The sequence below is a fragment of the Magnolia sinica genome, chromosome 10, assembly GCF_029962835.1.
Source record: "Magnolia sinica isolate HGM2019 chromosome 10, MsV1, whole genome shotgun sequence".
NCBI classification, from domain to species: Eukaryota; Viridiplantae; Streptophyta; class Magnoliopsida; order Magnoliales; family Magnoliaceae; genus Magnolia; species Magnolia sinica.
Window position 1 is genome coordinate 7437587 of NC_080582.1, and position 21400 is coordinate 7458986.

The following is a 21400-nucleotide window of genomic DNA, read 5'->3' on the forward strand; positions in this document are numbered from 1 at the left end:
TGGCTCGGGTTGAGGTCTTGGGTTGCTGACCCAACCCGAGGTCAATGGAATAAAATGGTATTGAATTATATTAGATGGGATTAACAGCCGCAAAATGCTGGATTAAACAAAATTCCGTTGCGTGGATCATGGAATTGTAATCGACATACCAAATTCACAGCGAATGTCATTCACTTGTAAACATATAACTAGAATGTCACATGTAAACAGCCTATATGGATGGACGGCATGGATAAACACATGCATTAATGTGGGACCCACATGTGTAATACATTTCAAAATTCATGAAAACCCCGCAAGGGACAAATGCGATTCCATCCCATTTAATCCCAACCTTTCTTATCGTCTCCAAATGCTGGATGGAATTTGCACCGATGCAATTTTATCCCACCTAATCCCATCTAATAATATCTTGCACCAAAAGCTTCCTTAAATTACGCCATACAGAATAAGTAAAATTGAGAATAGCAATGTTATTGCATGGTAAAGGATGAAAATTCATTTGCTTGAAGAAGGCTAAGACTAAAAATGAAAAGGCTAACAGTTATCAATCAGCAGTATGTAATTGACGATTAGGATCATCTGTTTGTGATTTACAACAGTGGCCGTCTATGCTCACGACCTGTAAATGGAGGATCAAGATCTACCCCTCCTACCCACATTCACCGAAATACTATCTTAACGGCAAATATTACAACATGGCCTACTCTGCCGACTTTCCTCATACAACCCTACCCAACCGAAATCCTTGACCAAAATAAATAGGAATGAATAAGACAAAAAGCAGCAAAAACACCTAACATCAACGATCTTACAAAAAATAAGTAGGAGCAAACCAACCGTTGGATTGCCCTTGCAGTAGAATGTCCGACGGCCATGATTGCATACTGATGCGCTTGTTTGTACCATTCCCCAGGACGTGCCCACCTCCATCAATCATCGAATAACCCCCTCCAATCCTCATCTAATCCCATCCAGTAACAAAAATAAAAAATGGGTAAGTGGAATTTTAAGGTCACAGGGACAGCGGGTTCGATATGCTCTTGATTAATTCAAAGTTGTTTATACGAGTAAAATTACTAAAATACCCTTAAAAATAAGTAAGGTAGTTGAGCCTCATAAAGTCCCATGTGATGTGTGCACGACATCCAGCCTACCAAAAGGTTTAATATTACGATCATATGAACAGGAAATCACACTTGCCCACTGATGTAGAACGGGTCGCGGACAGTTTCATGCCCAAGATGAACAAAGAAGGTGATCAAAGGCAAAAGTGATTAGGAGGTGGAATTGTAGAACAGGATCTTCACATCTTCCCACCTAATTAGTTGGGTTAAGGGTTAGACGAGTATGGCCCGTTTGGACGGACGGTGTGGAAGGGATTAGGTGGGATGGGATCACTTGATCCCACGGCCAAATCTTACGAGCTTGTTTGGAATATGGATTTGCGCGGAACTGCCATATCCCATGGTTATAAGACGGTATTCATCCGCACGCCTGGAATAGAGATTTCGAAATCTCGTGAAATACAACTCTTCTCCATCGTATGCTCCTATTAGTTCGAGCATCATCAGTTTCAGCAAATGTTGCAGTGCACCAAACGGGTCTTCCTTCAATCACGACCCTAGCAGTTCCAAGTGCACAAGGTTTGAAAGCGAGGGAATCCAGTGCGACAACTCTTCTAAACGCCCTTTCAGAGATACACGTTCAAGGAGCGGTGGAGGAGATGATAGAGACTTCAAATCAAGAAGCCCAAACCCCTCGTATACTGAAGAAGCAGAAAGCGAGGAAAGGCATGTCATCTTGTCAATGGAGGCACATAGATCAAACCCATCTTCACTTGTCAACTCTGAAATTCCCAGCCATTTGAGCTGGGTCAGATTCCCTAGCTCTCGTATCACATCACCATTGCCTTGGTCTGCCTTTATATAGCCCAACTGCTGTAGGGATCTTAAACTCCCTACTCCATCAGTCATCTTAACCCCTCCCATACGAGTAGTCATTAGAGGATGCGCAATGAGAAGGCATGGATTCTGGAGTTTGACAATACTGGTGGGTAGCTCCCAAATACATGTGTCTTGAAGGTCCAATGATTCTAGGTTTTTAAGCTTACCAATGGACTCTGGAAGTGTCTTAATCCATGTATTTCTCAAGCTTAGAAACCTCAAATGGAATAGGTTTACAATCTCACTTGGAAATTTATCTACACCTGTACCCTCTAAATCCAAAACCTTCAGCAACCTAAAGCCAGAAATCCAAGCATTCATTAAAGAATCAGGCCATCTATTTTCTCCAAATACGACAAAGGTGCGAACATGGGACAAATCATTCTTTGGAACAATGTTCTCACTGTCATGAACTGCCAAGCGCCGGGTTTTATCACTTACTTCTGTTCCATTTGGGAGCGTCAAGAAAATCTCCTCCCTAGCTTTCGAAAGAATGATCAAACGCATGACATCATGGACACGATAAGCTGCGAATGTCCCTTAATTTGTATATGATGCCGCTTGGATCAAGCTCCTGTTGATGAGCTCATGGAGGTACTCATCAGCAAGCTTCTCCAATGTTATGCCTTCCTTTCTTTCTACAAACCCTTCAGATATCCATAGCTGAATTAATCTCATGGGTTTGATCAAATAATCCTCTGGAAAAATGCTTACATACATGAAACAACTTTGAGGTAGTATGGAAAATCATTGTAACTCAACGATAGTATTTGATAAGTTCGCTTTTTATCTGGTGGCCGAGTCTAGCATACAGTTTCTGCCATTCCACCGGAGTTTTAGTCCTAGATGACAGAAGACTGCCTATGGCCGCTATTGCTAGAGGCATCCTCCATATTTTTTCACGATATTTTCAGATATTGTCTTCAATTTAGGAGGACAATTTCCGCCCAGCTCAGACCGGAATGCCTTCTTACAAAAGAGGACCCAACCTTGTTCAAAAAGCAATGGTGAAAGATTGTAGACATGGTCGGAAGTTTGAGCACATGCAAGAAGCAGCCACTTCGCTTTTGCAGGTGGTGACCATGATCCTACTTCCATATTCACCATTGGGTAATCTGACTCTTATACATTTCCAATCATTTACTTTCCATAAATCATCAAGCACAATTACGTACCTCTTTTCCTGTAAATAGCCCCTCAGCTTCTCCATTAGTTCGTTTTTGTTGATTGATTCAGCTCCTTCTTTACTGACCCCACAAAATTGCTTTAGAGTGCTTCTGTAGATATCATCAAGGGTGAATGTCTGCGAGACGGCGACCCAAGCAAAGGCTTCAAATTCTGTTTTCACCCGTTTGTTATCATAGACTTTTCCTACCAGAGTTGTTTTGCCCAGACCACCCATTCCAACTACAGAAATCGTCCTAAGCCCTGATCCTCCATCTACTAACAATCCAATCAATTCATTTCTTGGATTGTCTATGCCTACAAGATCAGCTTCCTCCACAAAACGAGCAGTTGATCGAAGATGGCTTACTTGATCAGATGAACGATTGGAACTTGATGAGGCTAGCTCAATCATCTTGAAGTCAAAATTTGCTTTTCTGGATGAAATGTCTACGATTCGGGTTCTAAGTTCTTGTATCTGGTTGGCAAGCCGACGGCGCTTGTTGGGTTGCTCAATGTATTGCATGGTTCTACCAAGAAAACCCTTGACTCCATCGCCATGATGGATCGGTTCTTGTTTCAGTCGAAGCACGAATTCATCGATAACATCCTCAATGTCGTAAGCGACTTCTCTGACTTGTTTCACCCATGTTTTCACCACAGCGTCGCTATTAGCCCTTGCATCTGCGTCTCTTAAGAATGCTTTCATGATCTGTAGCTCGTCTTTGATCCAGCGGACTTCAGTGGAAACATCCTTCAGAAATTTTGCTTCTTCCACGAGGAAAGAGTCCAACTTGCCGATGAGAAAGCTAACAACACCCTCTGCTGCCATTTCCACGTTTGGTTTCTCTCTCAGACTTTAAAGTAATATATATAAATTGAACGACAAGCAGAGTGATAGTTCACCACCGTTTCTTAAGTCGTGATGTCTTTGAATTATACATCGATTAATTAAGTATTCATTTTTTTCCCGATCAGGTGGGCCACGGAAGTGGATTGCGTGGGAGCGGATTAGGTGAGACCCAGACTCACTTAAGACGGTGCAGCCCTTACCGTGGGTTCCACCTATATGTATTTATTTTCTATCCATGACATCCATTCGTTTTTCCAGAGCATTTTAGGGTATTATCCCAAAAATGAAACGGATGCAATTATCAGGTGACGTTCTATGGTAAACAGTGGTGACTGAACGCCTACCATTAAAAACTCCTTAGGTTGACATTAATGTTTCCTTGGTGTTTATTTGCCTTCCAATGTGTTGATAAGGTCACGTAAGCGCCTGAATGAAGGACAAATATCAGCTTGGTACAAAACTTTTGTAGTTCATTAATTGTCAATCACCATTATTTTCCTATGGTATGGTCCACCTTTTTCTTTTTTGTTCTTATTTTTGTTCTATAGAATGTTTTGTCGTTTTTTTTTTTTATTTTAGTATGGCCCCACCTTGATGTATATGTTTTATTAAAAGTGCACGATATGGTTCGTGGCATGGTCATCAGATTTGCGAGTGAAGAAAGCTCCATTATTTTGGATGAGGGAGCTGAACAAACATTCAATGTCCAGTCCAGCCAAGAAATCGCCACAACAACTAGGGTTACAGATCGATCGAGAGCTGCATCACTAACATCTGTTGGAGCTAGTGAGGGAGACAAAGGGACTGTTCCGTAGCAAACATGAAATTCGGACACTGTCATTAAGTTACAGTGTAACAAAACAAGGATCGGTCGAGTGGGATGTGGTCATTTCTATTAGATTTTATTTTTTTGCGATGTGGTCATTACAGTTAGATTTTATTTTTATTTTTTGACATGGTTTAATCACTTCAGCTTAATAAGTAGAAACAAAGATAAGCCACTTGAGGCATAAGTGGCTTAAGTAACTTACGATCCAAACGCCCCCTTAAATATTGGGTTACCTTTGATTGGAAAAAAATAAAATTAAAAGAAAGAGAACAAAAAATAAAAAAAAATTACCATGTTATAATTGTACTCACTAACAATGGTAATTCGAGACTATTCAACAACTATCGGGGGCTGGTGCCATGAGGCTGGTGATATCTGACTTTCAAGTTGGTTTTTCCACAATCCGAGGTGACAAGCAATTTTAGTTCCTTGATTATTAGAAAATATCTCATCTCATCAGTTCAAACTTCGTAAGTAATTTTGTATTTTTGTAGTAACTAACACCACAATTCCACCAATTATGGGATTTATGGTTTTTCCTTGCATGTATGTGTATTTCTTTTCCACATCAACAGAAGATAACACCTGATTTCCTTAACATGGTATGAAAGAATTTTTATTTTTTTTTAATCATGACTTCAACAAATGAAACCCAACCCTCCAACAGCACCAACGATTCCAATGCCATCTCATCTTCAACCAATTCCTATGACAATCCTTTCTTCCTACATTGCTCGGATAATCCTGGCCAAATCTTAATTTCCAAAGTTCTCAAGGGTGACAATTATCCTTCTCGGTGCCGGGCCATGATCATCACCCTCAGTGCCAAAAACAAACTTAACTTCGTCGACGGATCTATAATCATCAACGATACAAATCCACTACTTAAAAGTCATGATAGCTCTAAGCCTCTAACTACTCCGATTATCAAAACAAAGAAAAAGTCTCAAAATATTGATATGGACTGTATGCTTGTGCTAGGTTTGAACCTACCATTGGGTGATCCAAGTCACATGAACATTGGGCATTCTTTTTTACAACCATCCATTTTACAATCATTTATTGGGTGGTCAAAATTATCTGATCATAGTGATTCCTTAGAATTATGAGCAATCCAAAGTGGAAGTCACTGCATGAATTATGTTAGTTTCAGAGTGAACCTATTTGTCTTTGAACTTGCTTGCCTGTCCAATTTCCATGTCATTGATTGGGCTGGAAAGAAGGGTGGATGGTCTGGACCGTTGATTGGATTGTCTACTTGTCCAGTGCAACTAGTTGTATTGTAGTCCTATGGTACAATTATTCATCATATAAGATGATCGTTCATCTACTTGGATTGGATAATCGTTAACCCGCATCCACCACTTGGGTAGGCTTCCACCTTTTAGTAAGCATGGGCAAAGCCTACATCTGGTAACGATTCTATCAGGATCGACATTTCTTCCAGAGAGGTCTTCGAAGATCGATTATGCATATGTTATGAAATGAAAGATAATTATGCTTCAAGATTGTTTACTAGTTCATAATATGATATATTTTCTAGCATATATATGTTAAGCATCTATGCATGTGAACATGCATTAATCAAATTTGCATGTGAACATACATCTATAGATTAGCTTTAAACTAAATAAATCATCATGGAATTGTGTACGTAATTCTAAAGAAATGTCTTTTATTTCCACACTTTGATTTACTACATTCGGCAAACATTACACAAAATAACAGGCCTTAGCTGAACCTCACAGTAATGCAACAATCACATTTCCCATTTCAACCTATTTGTAAGAAAATATCTTTAATTTTCAATGCTTCACCTAACAAAATCAGACCCCTTCAACTTAGGCCAGAAATCCCACCTTAGTGGGCCCAGTTTGGAAGGCTATGCAAGACCACGGTCTCAACAGTCAGGCCAGGCCCAAACCCAAACAACACACCCCAATCCAGTCCCTCTCCGGTCGTCGTCTTCCCTTCCTCTACAGATTTCTTTCTCATCTCATCCAAAATAAATAGAACACACGCGCTCGACATATTCCCATACTCGCTTAACACGTGCCTCGTGGCCCGCATCTTCTCCGCCTTTAGATTCAGCTTCGTCTCCACTTGATCAAGGATCGCTGGCCCACCTGGGTGCGCGATCCAAAAGATTGAATTCCAGTCGTTGATTCCAAGTGGCTCAAACGCCTCCACTAGGCTCTTCTCAATGTTCTTTGATATGAGCCGGGGGACATCCTTGAGCAGATGGAATGTGAGGCCCACCTCACGTAAATGCGGACCCGCCTATCGTATGCACCTAGGGATGAGCTGAATATGAACAGGGGAGGGAGCTCAGCTCAAAGGACCCTCCTGAGGAATACAAAATAGAGGAAAACCAGGGGGACTATTAGTTCTCTCAGGATTTCCTGACAGCACCCAACCCGACCTTATCTAAGAATAGGAGGCCGTAGACAGTTGCAGGAAGGTTGTCCATACTTTTCCTCACCATAAGCAGTTGGGTGTTACTCCCTTCACGGGCCATCCAATCAGCTGGGCCATTCCCTTCCCTTGGGATAAGCCGGAGAGTGGAGGAGTAGCCCTGCCTCAACTTGCAGATTCTGCAGACCCAATAGTTCCAGATCCAGAGGGCGCGGGACTTACCCGAGAGAAGATCAACAACAAAATTCGAGTCAGATTCTATTGCTATATTGTTGAATCCCAATTGCAAACACAATGAGAGACCATCGAAGATGGCTCTAAGCTCAGTTCTGTTGTTTGTCCCTGTTCCATACCCGAATGAGAAAGCAAATATGAAGGACCCGTTCTCATCCCTACAAATCCCACCACCTCCCGATAAACCCGGGTTACCTCTTGCCGAACCGTCGACGTTCAACTTGATCCACCCGCTCTCGGGCTTGCTCATAGAGCTTACACTGACTTGTTCATAGGGGCTGAGAGTGCAATACCCGAGGAAGGATCCTAAAAGCGCGGAGGAGAAGGCCTATCCCCAAGGATCACCTAGCTCCACCAAGCGATACGAGCAATGGATTTCTGAGGGCTCATGGGCCTCTCACCGTATCTAGCATCGTTCCTGGATCTCCATAATTCCCAGAGGATAAGGATGGGGAAGATCTGGCGGGAGAGGGCTGGCGCACATCCAACGGCCATAGCACTACGCCAGTACGACAATCTTCCTTCGATCGAGAGGTGGGATAGAGGGGCAATACCGCATAATCTGCTAAAGTGATGCCAGATCCAGTTGGCGAGACGGCCATGGAAAAATAGATGCTAAAGAGTTTCCTGCGCAGGTTCTATTCACGAATCTACCTCACAACAGTTACATTTGGAGGCCAGGGAAACTCCCTTGGACTGTACTCTCTCATCCACTGGGATTGCTCAATGGATTAATCGCCAGAGGAAGATTGACATCTTAGGAGGAATCAGCTTATGCAAGAGACAGTTGGACCAAGGGGAAGCCGATGACGAGTTTCTGGAGATTCTCCAGCCAGATTTGAACTTGAAACAGCCAGAATAGTCATGGGGCCAGACTCGGTCCAGTCTGGTGTTAGATGTAGCAAAACCTCCCTGGATGATGAACTGCATGACATGTTGAGGAAGGATGGAAGACACCACGGAAGGAGGGAAGGGACCTGCCGGCCCTATAAAATCTTTCACTTGAAGGTTATGCAGAGAATCAGGAATGGGGTTGTCAATCGTTTGAGAGAGGGGACCAAGACCGGTCTAGTTGTCCTGCCATAAGTTGAGATCCCCATTACCAACTATCCATTGAACCTCCGAGTTAAGAAAAGGAAGGAGGGCCTTGATCTTCTTCCAGAGGGAAGAGGCCTTGCTGGGCTCTTGAGTAGAGGCATCGACCGCAAAGTCACTATCATATATGGCTCTCATAATATTCACACAAGGGCTAGACGAATCTGCTTTTCTGACATCCAAAGCCATTTTCAGTCGGAGAGCAATCAAGACTTATTTGAAACTTCTGATCCCCAAAACATCTTCCTCGATGGGAGCGATTTCCAGCCCCTCTAGTGTGGTTTGTATTTGCCATCTACCCATCCCCAAAAGAACTTGGTGAATTGCCTTTCTAAGCATGATAGAACATGCGCAGGGACGTGGGCTGGCAGCCATTACGTGGAGGGGCGTTGAACTGAGGACATGCTTTATAAGTGTCAATCTACCGGCTTGAGATAGATATCTGGCTCTCCACCCACTGATTCTACTGTTGACCTTATCAAGGAGAAATTGAAAGTTTGCCCTATTCGATCTGCGCATAGAGAGGGGAACTCTGAGATAAAGAGCATCCTCACGAGCTCTGCCGAACCCCAGATGACGTTGACTAGTTTTGACTCTGGCGGCTGGCAACTTGGCGGAGCATAGGAAAGCGCTTTGTTGTTGTTAATTTTTTGGTCCGATGCTTCCTGATAGGAGGAGAGGAATTTGTTGACTATAGAGAGATATTTCCTGCTACCATTGACAAAAATGAGGGTGTCATCAACAAAAAGTAAGTGTGAAATCAGCGGGCTACCCCGGTAGAGCTTAAAGGGTTGGCATCATCCTCTTGCAATCAGTTGCTTGAAGCTTCTAGAGAAAGCTTCTGTCACTAGAATGAAAAGCACCGGGGATAGGGGGTTGCCTTGTCTCAGGCCTCTATAAGATTTAAAAACCAGTTGTTGCCCCAGCAGGCTTCCATGACGGCCACCCATCATTAAAGCCGAACTTGAGAAGGACCTTTTTTAAGAAAGTCCAGTCCACTCTGTCATAGGCCTTCTTAAGGTCAAGTTTGAGAATGATATTACCACCCCGCACTTTCCTGTTGAGAACCCTAGCGACCTCTTACGCAAACGCGATGTTCCCTGTGGTGGCCCTACCACGCACAAAGGCCCCTTAATCGTTTTGGAAGCAGGTTGCTGAGTCTGTTAGCTAGGACTTTAGCAAGGATTTTGTAGACGACGTTACACAGACTGATTGGGCAGAAGTGAGAGAACTTGGAGGGAGAGGCGGTTTTCAGAATTAGGCAAATAAGGGTAGAGGTAAACGCCTTGGGGAGGGCACCGCCTCCCAGTAAGAATTTGGTAGCATTAAGGACATCAGATCCCACTGTCTGCTAGCAGGCCATAAAGAAAGCAGCGAAGAATCCGTCAGGGCCCGGCGCCCCGTCGACTGGAATGGAATGGACTGCCACCTGCACTTCTACGAGACTGGGCGTGGACAGGAGGTCGGCGTTGTCTTGTGGGGTGAGGATAGACGGAATGGCAGCAATGAAGTCATGGTGGTGGGAAGTGGGGGAAGCAATGAATAAGTCTTGAAAAAAGGAGACCGCCGCAACTTTGATCTCACCTTGGTCGGAGATGAGGTTCCCGAGCTCGTCTTAGATGGAGGAAATCGCCGTTCGTCTGAATTTTTCATTGGCTGACGCATGAAAGTGCTTGCTATTTCTGTCTCCCTCTTGGAGCCAATGATATCTCGCTTTCTGTTTCCAATATACCTCTTCCATGATCTCTAAATTGGCTAGACACTGTCTAGCTTCCTGGCTTTATTGGAGGAGATCATCGTTAAGGAAATTCTGCATTTTGAATTCAATGTTCATCAAGTCATCTTCAGCTTTCTTGGTCTGTTGGAAGATGTTACCGAACACCTCTTTGTTCCAGACTTTGAGTAGTTGTTTTGCTTTCTTTAACTTGAGCTGGATGTTGATCATAGGGTGGCTGGAACATGAACTTTCCCAAGCATGATTGATGAATTGTTGGAAGGATTCATGGAGGGTCCACATCTTGAGGAAGCGAAAAGGTTTGATCATTGGAGGGTGTTGAGAAGGGAGAGATAGCAGCAGCGAGCGTGGTCCGAGTTGGCCCTGGGTAAGTGCTCTACCCGAAACGATGGGAATGAGTTTGCCCAATCTGCATTAATGAGGACCCTATCAAGCCTTACCCAAACGCAGGCTAATCTTAGACGGTTGTTGCTCTAAGTGAATTTGCTGCCAGCAAAACCCGCGTCCAACAAGGCAGCTAAGTGGATAGCATCGATGAATTCAGATATACTAGAAGTATCTGGAGGCCTAGAACCCAATCTTTCATCAGCAGCAGCTATGGCGTTGAAATCTCCCCCATAGCCCAAGGGCCGGATATGGTTCAACTTATGGCAGCCAGGTCGCTCCATAAAGATCTTTGCTGGATTTTAGAGCAACGGGCATACACAATGGACATGAAGATGGGATACCTGAGGTGCTGCATACAAATACTAAGGGAGAGCATTTGATTAGATAGGGAATGGACTGATATGTTGAGGAAGTTATGGAAAAATACCCAAAAATTTCCCCCTGAACCGCTGTTGGAGAGAGAGGAGTGGAAGCCAAGTTTTAAGCCCACAGCAGTCTGCCGATCCTCCCAGATCATTGGTTCCAGAATGGCCAACAAAAGAGGGTTGTGTTTCCTGACCAACCTCTTCACATGACGAATGGTAGGAGAGTTTCCTACCCCACGGGCATTCCAGATGATGACACTATCCATCAGTAACACAACTTGAATTCATAGCCCTCCGCTTCAACTTGTGAAGTCTATTGTACCATTCCCCATTTTCCAGCTGCTTGGAAATTTTCCTGCAAATTGTCTTACTTCTCTTAATTTTTTTTTTCTCCCTTTTCTGTCTCCTTCGTAAATGGGACTATGTTTCTGTTGCTGAGGTGTACTCTTAGAAGGAGTTGAGGGTTGGGGGCCATAACATACATAGCTTGCCCCAGGGTTGGAGAGATGGGGGGGTCCAGGGGATCTGAACTTTGCTCACTGTTTTTTTCTGGATTATGATGTAGCTGGCTATCGTTAATGGAGTGTTGAGCAAAGTAAGGGGATAGGTCAATACCGATGTGCCTTGCTCTCACTGAATTTTTTGGGAGCTCGGAGTGGAAGCTCCTGGCCACCCAAGGTCGGGTAGGTGTTGGGACTGGGATGATATACCGCTCTGTTTCGAGTAAGCTGCCCTGGTTGTCATTCATTGGCTGCAACGGAGAGCATCCCACTGAGCGGGCTTTCTTCTTAATGTGGCCCCTGGTGCTAGACATGTGAGATAACATCCTTGATGCAATGGGCTAGTGGAGATCCATACCTGTTAGCTGTTCAGAGGGCTCGGGGGGGCTATCTAAGTGTTCAACAGGGCTTGGACCATGGGCTGGCTGGGGACCGATAGGAGTCTGATAGTTTCATGGAAGTTGAGCTGGGCGGAAGTTGGCAGGAGTGTCGTTGGGCTCCTCTTGAGCCCCAGGAGATTCTTCACTACTAGTGATGCCCAAGGCTCGAGACGCACCGAGGGATCGAATTTCTTCGGTAGCAGGTACCCCCGAGTATTGGTTCTACCCTTGGGGAGATGGGGAGATGAAGGAAGTCCTTTCAGCTATAGATAGGAAGAAGGGCCTTCAGGCTGACCTCGGATAGGGATTAAAGGGGTGAGGTTAAGACGGGCTGGGAAACAGCAGGAAAGATGATCGAGGTTCTGGGTGAGGCTAAAAGGCTCTACTGTGAAACGGAGTGGAGAAGGGGCTAGGGTATCACTACAGATGATCTGAGGGTCAGGGTCCAGTGGAAGAGGATTGGTAGAGGTGGTTACATTAGAAGGGTCAGGGGCAGAATTGCAAACAGGTGGGATGCAGTCCGGGATCGGGTCTTGCTAAAGAGGGACATTGTCGCTGGTAGGTGGGATACAGTCAGGGTTAGGCTCAGGGATCGGCTTAGAGGTATCATAGCAAACAGGTTGAATATAGGCTTGGATCGGTTCTTGTTGAGGGGGGACATGTCTTTGATTGATCAATTTCCCACAGGGGGGGTCCACATGAAGGATCTATGCTATTCAATCGAATCCCTTCGGACCCAACCCTTAACATAGGGTTTATAAGCATCATAAGTTAATGTGGGGCCTACTTGATCACATCCAAGTGGTTGACCACCATCCCATGACAAATAACTATTCATGGTGTGAAGTGTAATTATATTTAATTTATTAATCTAAATATTCAAGTTTGGAATTAAATAGATCCGTTTAGTTGTTTGTTGATTGGATCGACAACATTATCGATCAGATCGATGCATTGTCGATCAGATCCACTCCGATTGATGGTCTGTCGATCGAATCGACACAAATAAAAATTCAAACATTCAGTCTTTGGACAGTTTTTGACCCCATTAATCAGATTGACTCTAGTAGAAGGTTGAATCAACGGAAGTAAAATTCGATATATTTTTGACAAGCTGTAAAAAATTGGAGTTTTTTTAATTATTTTTTGATTTAATGTTCAATTAAGCCACGTGGACAGATCCAAACCAATCATTGACCATCTCTTGATCAATAAAACAAGAGAGATCCATTGATTAGTTAATCTAATCACCCATGATCCACTTATTCAAAACTACATGAATTTGAATAATAATCATCATCTGATCAGTGCATCCCACCAAACATTCAAATCAATCTAGTAATCTAGATATTAGTGTAGTCTAATCCTAGGAATTAAACAAATGGTATAGATCAGATCGGATCTCACATGTCCAATGCTCTGACATGATAGACATTACATGATTCATTATCTAGAATTTTCTCATATCAATGTTGCCCATAGGGTGGTCCGATCAATCTTAAAATTTGGGTCCCAACATATTTAGTCCTTAGAAATATGATGATCGGTGTGTGTCTAGTCACACACATTAGGATAACCTGGTATGATTCACTACTCCAAGTCGCAAGAGCACTTAAAAAAAAAAAAAGAAACTATGAATATTTATTAAATAAAGTGGAAAGATATACAACCCTTTGGGCTGGCTCCAACAAAAAGAAGAGGAGCCACACCTATCCTACCGACTCGCCCACACAATAAAGGACACTCAACAAAGGGCCGAGCCAGGGGGCTATACAAACTTGTAAAGCCTATGGACCATACATATCGAATTAACCATTGTCTTGTTAATGCCTCAATTTTGCTAATAACATGAGTTAATGGTGTCTTAAGTCGGTTGAGCCTCCATAGGAAGACATTGAAGACCAAATACTCGAAGACTTGAAACATCAAGGCCTGAAGACAAGTAAATCATGATGTGCCTTGGTAAACCTAGCCTTAGACCCTTTAAGTGTCCATGTGTAGGATGTGATGCCCCATCATTGTGTGGTCACATGTGGGCAGGCACCGTGGGCGGGCCCCAAGGTGGTATGCAGGCTATTGTGCTAGTAAGTTATTGTGCACATAGTAAAGGTGGAACTTTGTCCCATATCGGAAGCGTCTGCGAAGTTGTGGTGGCTATAAGTTGGGTTCTTTCCTTAACAATCATGTACGTTTTAAAAGCCATGAGCTTTGGCAAAGTAGACAATATCATATGTTGTAGGGACGGGCCTTACAAGTGGTATCGAGCCGAGGACGGCTCTACCTTGATGGGGAATATTGTGATGCCCCGTCACTATGGTCACATGTTGGCGAGCACACGTGGGCGGTGCACATGTGGGCGGGCCTTAAGGTGCCTGGCAGGTTACTATGCACACAGTGAAGGTGGAAATTTATCTCGCATCGGAAGCGTCGTCCGAAGTTGTGCTAGCTATAAGTTGGGTTCCTTCTTAAACGGAATGACTTGTTTTAAATCTATGAGCTTCGACAAAGTGGACCATATCATGTGTTGTGGGGATGGACCTTACAATCTACCTCTAAATGATTCATCACATAGGTAAATATTTAACTTATTTAACCCAAGCCTTAAACCTTATATAAACATTTATAGTTGGGCTTAGAAGATGTGCAAAGTCATGATCGAAAGAAACCAAAATTAGTAGAAAACAAAGAACTATTGTCAATCTTGATCGATCAAGAGATCCTCGATCAATCCCTCGTTTGATCCTCAATCAACCTAACTAGGCCTCTCTGTCTAAAATCAAATTAGTTCAATCAATCTAATCAATTAATCGAAACTAGCCATTATAGATCCGTTGGAGCTTTTTACTATAAAATGAGTATTTGAGTCTTTGTGCAAATGATAGTTTTATGTGATTTATACGCCCGGAGCAATCCAAGTTTTCCTAACACTTATAGGCTATCACCAAAAGAGATCCATATCCTTTTCATTGTGATTAATCACTCTAATAAGCATTCCAAGCTTCATTTAATGAAGAACATGGCATCTTGCATTCTTTAAAGTTTAGACACCTTGTCTATTACCCTATAGAATGCCTATCTAGGTGAATCCCTAATTTAAAACCAATTAACATCATTAGTTATATGAGATTCAACCTAACTCTCATTACCTTGATAGCCTCATTGGAGCATCAAATGCAAGGTAGTTGATTTAAGAAAGCGAAAGACCGACTTCAAAGATTGGGGGAGCACAAGAGAATCGGATTAAAGCACGGGAGAGCATCAAGTAAGACGCTACAACAAGGCTTAAATCGACAAGTAAGGTTGTCATTTTAGAGTCTATATACTATTTCCTTATGTAGAATTGAGTATAAAATTTGTGACACAAACTTGATATGGTCTTATGTAGGATCGAATTCACTAGACACGGGTGTATATGTGTGCACCAAATCCTTAGGTAAGCTTCTAGTGGGAGTGTACATTAAGTCCTTGTGTATGGATATAAAGGTTAGGGGTGAACCTATTGAAAACTCCTAAGACAAGTGAAATCCAGATACTCAAGCGAGTGCATCCGTCAATAGTGAAGTGGGCAAGTAGTTGAACCACTATATATCATTGTATTTGCAATTGTTAATGTTTGCATTCTTATTCATGCTTATATGTTTAATTAATTGTAGATTATGATGGATCTGAATTGTATTGTATGTTAGGCACTTAACTTATAAGTACACACAAGATCACTATCTCCTTTAATGCTCTTTCATTAATTAGTTGAATCATCGTATTCCTATGGAATTGGACCATATAGCCTAATTGTTTTTAATTTTATTGCTTTTAATTGGCGAATATTTTTAATGGTATTCACCCCCCTTCTAGGACTTAACCATAATTCTAAGCTCCACTAGGCCTGCAGCATAGCGTATGGTGTCATGTTAGATTATATATCCACACAATTTCATGTCCACCTAAGAAGAACCAATTAGATTGTTAGAAAGCTGACAATTACTTACAAGTAGAAGTAGCATATGTGGATGTAAACAAATTAAACTGGAAATATTAGGTGCAGTATTTAAATTTACAATAAAACAAAAGTTAAGTATATTAGACTTCTTTAATCGAAACCAGGCTGGTCCAATGGTGGGGTGCCTCCACTATTAGCTCGACGGTATCTATCCTGCATAAGGTGGCTCCAAGCGTCATCTTCTAGTATATTTGGAAATGCAGGAATGCGGCGTTGTTCAACGGCAAAGTAACATTTGTAGCTGACGTGATTGTAAGAGCCAAATGGTGGCTCTCCATTGTGAATGGTGGGAGGTGGGAGAATGCAGTGTCGACCTTCCAAGGAGATAGGCCCAGTTTTTCCGAACGGCGCAGTGGCCTAGCTGATTTCTCTGTTGCTGGTAGAGGGTGGTCCCCTCCTATGCGGTTTCAAAAGGTTGTGAGATGGCTTAGACCTCTTCCTGGATGGGTGAAAATTAACGTGGATGGGTCGGCACTTGGCAACTCGGGTAGCTCAAGCGAAGGGGGTGTTTGCAGAGACGATATGGGCATTTTGAGGTTTGCGTTTGCCTCAGGCTATGGCGAGGAGTCAAACGTAAATGTGGAGTTGAGGGCCATTCACGAAGGTATGGAGAAGTGTCTGGAAAGAGGTTTTCACATGGTCATGGTGGAATTGGACTCCCAGCTAGTGGTGAACTTCCTGAGTGGATCCTCTGGCCCCAATTAGAAATGGGGGTACTGGATTGGGAGGATCAAGCGATTGATGCGCAAAGGGCTATTTCAGTTTCTTCATATTTTCAGAGAGGGCAATGGGGCGGCCGACGCAATGGCCTGGTTAAGGAGTAGGGAGCAGGCATCCTTTCTGTCAGCGACCTGGTGACCTGGGTGGACCTGCCAGCCCAAGTCAAATGTCTACTTTTCCTTGACAAGGTGGGGGTAAGATCAGTTAGGGAAGTGGCTAGGGAGGATTGGGGATGAGTGGTTTTGGTGTTCGCTGTGCATATTCGGCTTTTCCTTTTTCTTCCTTTCTTTCGAGAGATGTGCATAATTAGGCTGCCGTGTGATGATAGGTTTCCCCTAGGTTCTTTCCTAGGGGATCCCCGGATTGTAATGATTTCTGTTGATATATGGCAAGCCCAAAAGGCAGTTTTTTGAAAAAAAAAGGTAGTGTTTTCTTTCCTTTTCATTCCCTTCTCTCCCTCTTTTTCTCCCCATTTCCAAGATTGAAGAATTTTCTTTTTATTTTGTTTCTTTGAATTAGGGTAGGACTCTCTCTCATACACATCTCCTCCCTTAAAAGAAAAAAAGTATTAGAGCCATGAGGTAGTGAGAGATAAGAGGGATGGGATAAGAGGCAGGTTAGATAAAATATGATAAGAGAGATACGAAAGCCTCTCACTCTCTCAAACTTTAAATTTAAATATTTATTATATATTTAAAAAAGAAAAAAATCATGGTCGTTATAGCGTCGGGCCATGATCACCGCCCTCAATGCCCAAAAAAAACTTGGCTTCGTCAATGGATCTATACCTCGACTGGACCCTTCATCCTCCACCTTTGCAGCCTGGTCTCGCTGTAATAACATGGTCTTCTCATGGCTCATCAATGCCATTGGTCCATTTTAAACATCTTCCTTTTTTAGATGCGTGCCATGCGACTGATCTTTTGGAATGTTTTTCTCAAAAAAAAAAAAAAAAAAAACAATGGTCCCCAAATCTTCAACGTTCAGCGCTTTATTAACACCATGCAACTCAGTTCACCCAGGCTGAGCTTCTCAGTCTGTTTGGTGCTTGGAATCACAAGGCGTTTAATTTGAATTGAGTCAATATTGGCTTGGGCATATCCAGCACATATGCACATAGGTATATAACACATGCGACCCAAATCAAAACCAACAACAAAACATCCTGATTTTTGTCTTAACCCTTTATGCATGCAGATTAAGGGTCTTCAAGGCCTGGATTCCTTACCTACAACCTGCTAATCCCACACAAATCATGGGTGGGCGTTCCCTCTCAACTTGTCCTCCCATGCTGTGCACCTGTGTTTCCTCACAAAGGTTTACATGTTGTACGAATACATTAAACGAACTACAATTCTCCCCTGTGACACCGCAGCTTAGAGTGACCAAATCTCAGCTCTAATATAATACTTCAATCTCGCTGTTGAGATTTCAAGGTGCTTATTATGGCCTTTTTTTTCTGCACAACTTGCTCTATTATAAATTTATAATGAAGGAGACAACTTCTATGTCGTTTCTCATGTTACACATGGCGCACATGCTCAGCCTAAGAAGGAAAAAAAAGTAAAAAATAAAAATCATTCTCATTAAACGTCCATTTGATGGTTACCAACTGGACGGTTAAGATTATCATCTGTCCAAAATTCAATGAGCAAATAGCCTGATCAAGATAACTCATCTTTATTTTTTCCAGCTATGGTCCACCACAATGAAGGCAGGTGATTTAATGTCTGAGGTGGCTTTATGCCACTTGTACAATACATAAGACATCATAAGTTAGATCTTCGTGATTTATCACCGTAGTATATACCACGTTAGGTGGTACATCACGTTTTAAGGACTTCTTTTTTATAAATGACTTAGTCGCAGAAGGTGAGTCGTTTGTTTCATTAATTTTATTTTTATACGTAGCCACACGGATGGAAATATGTAGAGTTGATTTTCATGACTGAGATGCTTTGGTTTTCTCTTTCATCATTAGAAAATTATATGAAGCTCACGGCAGGCTAAGAACCTTAATACACAGCACTTGGAATTTGTTCAAGTAGAATATATATTAAATCAACTAAAACGGACTAGGATTTGGAACTCGATGACAAAATTTACTGGAACATCAGATTGGTCAAATAATTCTATCCTCTAATTCATGAAGAACCTATTTGTTGAAATGGGATCATATGATATTCTTGATTTTAAGTGTACCTTTTGGCCACCCAGGTATCTAATCTGGCAACCCTAGTTTGGATAGTTTATTTTGTATTTGACTTGCATTTTACTTGTGCAATTTCTTGTTAAATTAGATTACGGAATTGAAGGATCTTACTATGCTTCAAGTATGGAGATCAAATAAACTAAATAAACGATGTACTTGATTGGGACGCCATTGCTAGAGGATTAAATTTAATCTTCCGCACCTTATACCCTTAAGAGAAGTACTGGGATGGAATAAAAAAGCTTCAAAGTGTAGCGGGTGGGGGCCTGCTGAGGATGTTGAAACGTCCAAACCAAATGGACGGTTCAGATGCTACCGTTTTCATGGCATTTGAAACAGCCACACGTTATGGCTATTTCGACATTTTCCACGTGTTGTGGCTGGTGGGTTTCCAAACGTTTGAAACTGATAGAATTAATGTAGTTAATGAGGGCATTTGTATCTTTTCACATTGGTGGGAAAAGTCTATATAAGAAGGGCTTGTAGTCCGTTTGGAATCAATTTAGTGAGCTTGTAAGCAATATAAAAAATATATAGCAAAAGTTTCTTTCTCTTCTCACATGTCCAGTGAGTCTAAATTATAGGCTTTGTAAAGTAAAGAATAGTTCTGGCTAGTACAGCCAAACAAATTGGTATCAAAGCAAGACGATCCTGTGGGACCAGGTATCATTTAAAGGTTCAGATCGTGTGATCAAGGTGTTGCCACTGCTACGCCAAGAAAAAGGGTTGTTGAACCGTAGTGTGAAAAAGTGATGGCGTCCATCCAGCCGCAGATTCCAAAGTTATCTAAGGATAACTATGAAAACTGGTGCATCCAGATGAAGGCTTTGTTCGGATCCCAAGATCTATGGGATATCGTCAGTGATGGGTATGTAGAACCCACAACGGAAGAAGAAGCTCTCTATACCGCTGATCAAAGGGCGGTCCTCAAAGATCAAAGAAAGAAGGACAAGAAGGCTCTATTTCTTGTCTATCAAGGGTTGGATGAGTCCACCTTTGAACGGATCGCTGAAGCGACAACATGCAAGCAAGCATGGGAGATTCTTAGCACAATCTTCAAAGGAGTTGATCGTGTGAAGAAGGTTCGTCTCCAAACTTTTAGAGCCGAATTCGAGACCTCACACATGAAGGAAGGTGAGACCATTTCTGATTTTTTTTCAAGGTTACTTGTTATTGTTAACAACTTGAAAAGAAATGGTGAAAAGATCAAAGAGGTACGGGTTGTTGAAAAAGTACTTCGATCTCTCGTAACCAAATTTGAGTATGTAGTTGTTGCCATAGAAGAATCAAATGACTTGGAAAATCTGTCCATTGAAGAATTGATGGGCTCGTTGCAAGTACACGAGCAACGAATGCAAAAGAACGCGAGTTCAATGCTTGAAAATGCCTTAGAGTCTAAGTTGACTCTAAATAATGGTCCTACACAATGAGTGGGTCGTGGCACTAGCAATCATGCAAGAGGCAGAGGGCGTGGATGTTATCCAAGCCAATTACAAAATCAACAAAATATTATCAATTTCCGTGGAAGAGAAAATGGTAGAGGTCGATCCATGCGTGGACTTGGAAATACAAAAAAATATTCAATGTTACAATTGCAACAAGTTCAGCCATTATGCTTCAAACTGCTGGAGCAAACCAGTAGATCAAGATGAGCATTCTAATTATGCAGAAGCATCAAATCATGAAAAAGAAGACTCCACACTTCTTCTTGCACAAGAAGAAGCAATGACCAACATGACGTGTGGTATTTCGACTTTGGTGCGAGTAACCACATGTGTGGAAAGAAGGAGCTGTTCGTGGAACTGGCAGAAGATGCTCGTGGCAATGTGAGTCTAGGAGACCCATCAAAAGTTCTTGTGAAAGGTAAAGGAAAAGTTAAAATCTATCAGAAGAATGGTATGCTGAATTTTATCTCCAATGTGTATTACGTACCAAACATGAAAAGTAACATCCTCAGTATCGGCCAACTCCTTGAGAAGGGGTATGTCATACACATGGAAAACCATTCTCTCTCTATAAGAGATGCACACGGGAGACTTGTGGCTCAAGTCCATATGGCAAAGAATCGCATGTTTCCGCTCCATATTAACACAAAGGCTGAGAAGTGTCTCTATGGACTCGTGAAGAATGATTCATGGAGATGGCATCTTCGCTTTGAGCATCTCCATTTCAGTGGCCTTAAACTCTTATCCTCATCAAGTATGGTGCATGGCTTGCCGGCTATTGAAGCTCCAGAACATGTGTGTGAGGCGTGCACACTCGGCAAGCAACAAAGGAACTCCTTTCTAAGTGGAGTATCCCGAAGAGCAAGAGAACTATTGTGGTTGGTTCACACTGACATCTGTGGACCATTGGAGCCAATCTCTCTTGGAGGTAATAAATACTTTATTACCTTCATTGACGATTTCAGTAGAAAATTGTGTGTGTACATAATCAAAGAAAAGTCTACTGCTTTTACTATTTTAAAAAATTTTAAAGCTCAGGTTGAAGTTGAAAGTGGTCACAAAATTAAAATACTCAGATCTGACAGATGTGGAGAATACACCTCAAATGCCTTTCGAGAGTATT

The 21400-nt window shown here is 42.3% G+C and overlaps 2 protein-coding genes across 2 annotated transcripts; one reads left to right on the forward strand and one right to left on the reverse strand.

Moving 5' to 3' along the window:
* Nucleotides 1–2486: 2486 nt before the first annotated feature.
* On the reverse strand, nucleotides 2487–3942 carry LOC131217299 (disease resistance protein RPM1-like). Its single transcript, XM_058212212.1, has 2 exons — nucleotides 3122–3942; nucleotides 2487–2655 (listed from the first exon to the last, which is right to left on the reverse strand). Exons 1-2 carry the CDS (start codon nucleotides 3940–3942, stop codon nucleotides 2487–2489), a joined length of 990 nt encoding a protein of 329 aa, XP_058068195.1.
* Nucleotides 3943–19584: 15642 nt separating this feature from the next.
* On the forward strand, nucleotides 19585–20262 carry LOC131217300 (uncharacterized). The gene has a single exon (XM_058212213.1). It carries the CDS (start codon nucleotides 19585–19587, stop codon nucleotides 20260–20262), a length of 678 nt encoding a protein of 225 aa, XP_058068196.1.
* The last annotated feature ends 1138 nt before the right edge of the window (nucleotides 20263–21400 follow it).

What these genes read in the sequence shown, in the direction of transcription:
- LOC131217299 (XM_058212212.1), bottom strand. Translation starts at nt 3,942, where the DNA reads ATGGCAGCAGAGGGTGTTGTTAGCTTTCTCATCGGCAAGTTGGACTCT. An exon ending in GGCTATTTACAGGAAAAGAG is followed by an intron (nt 2,656 to 3,121) that starts GTACGTAATTGT and finishes CATGTATGTAAG; the next exon opens with CATTTTTCCAGAGGATTATT.
- LOC131217300 (XM_058212213.1), top strand. Translation starts at nt 19,585, where the DNA reads ATGGCGTCCATCCAGCCGCAGATTCCAAAGTTATCTAAGGATAACTAT.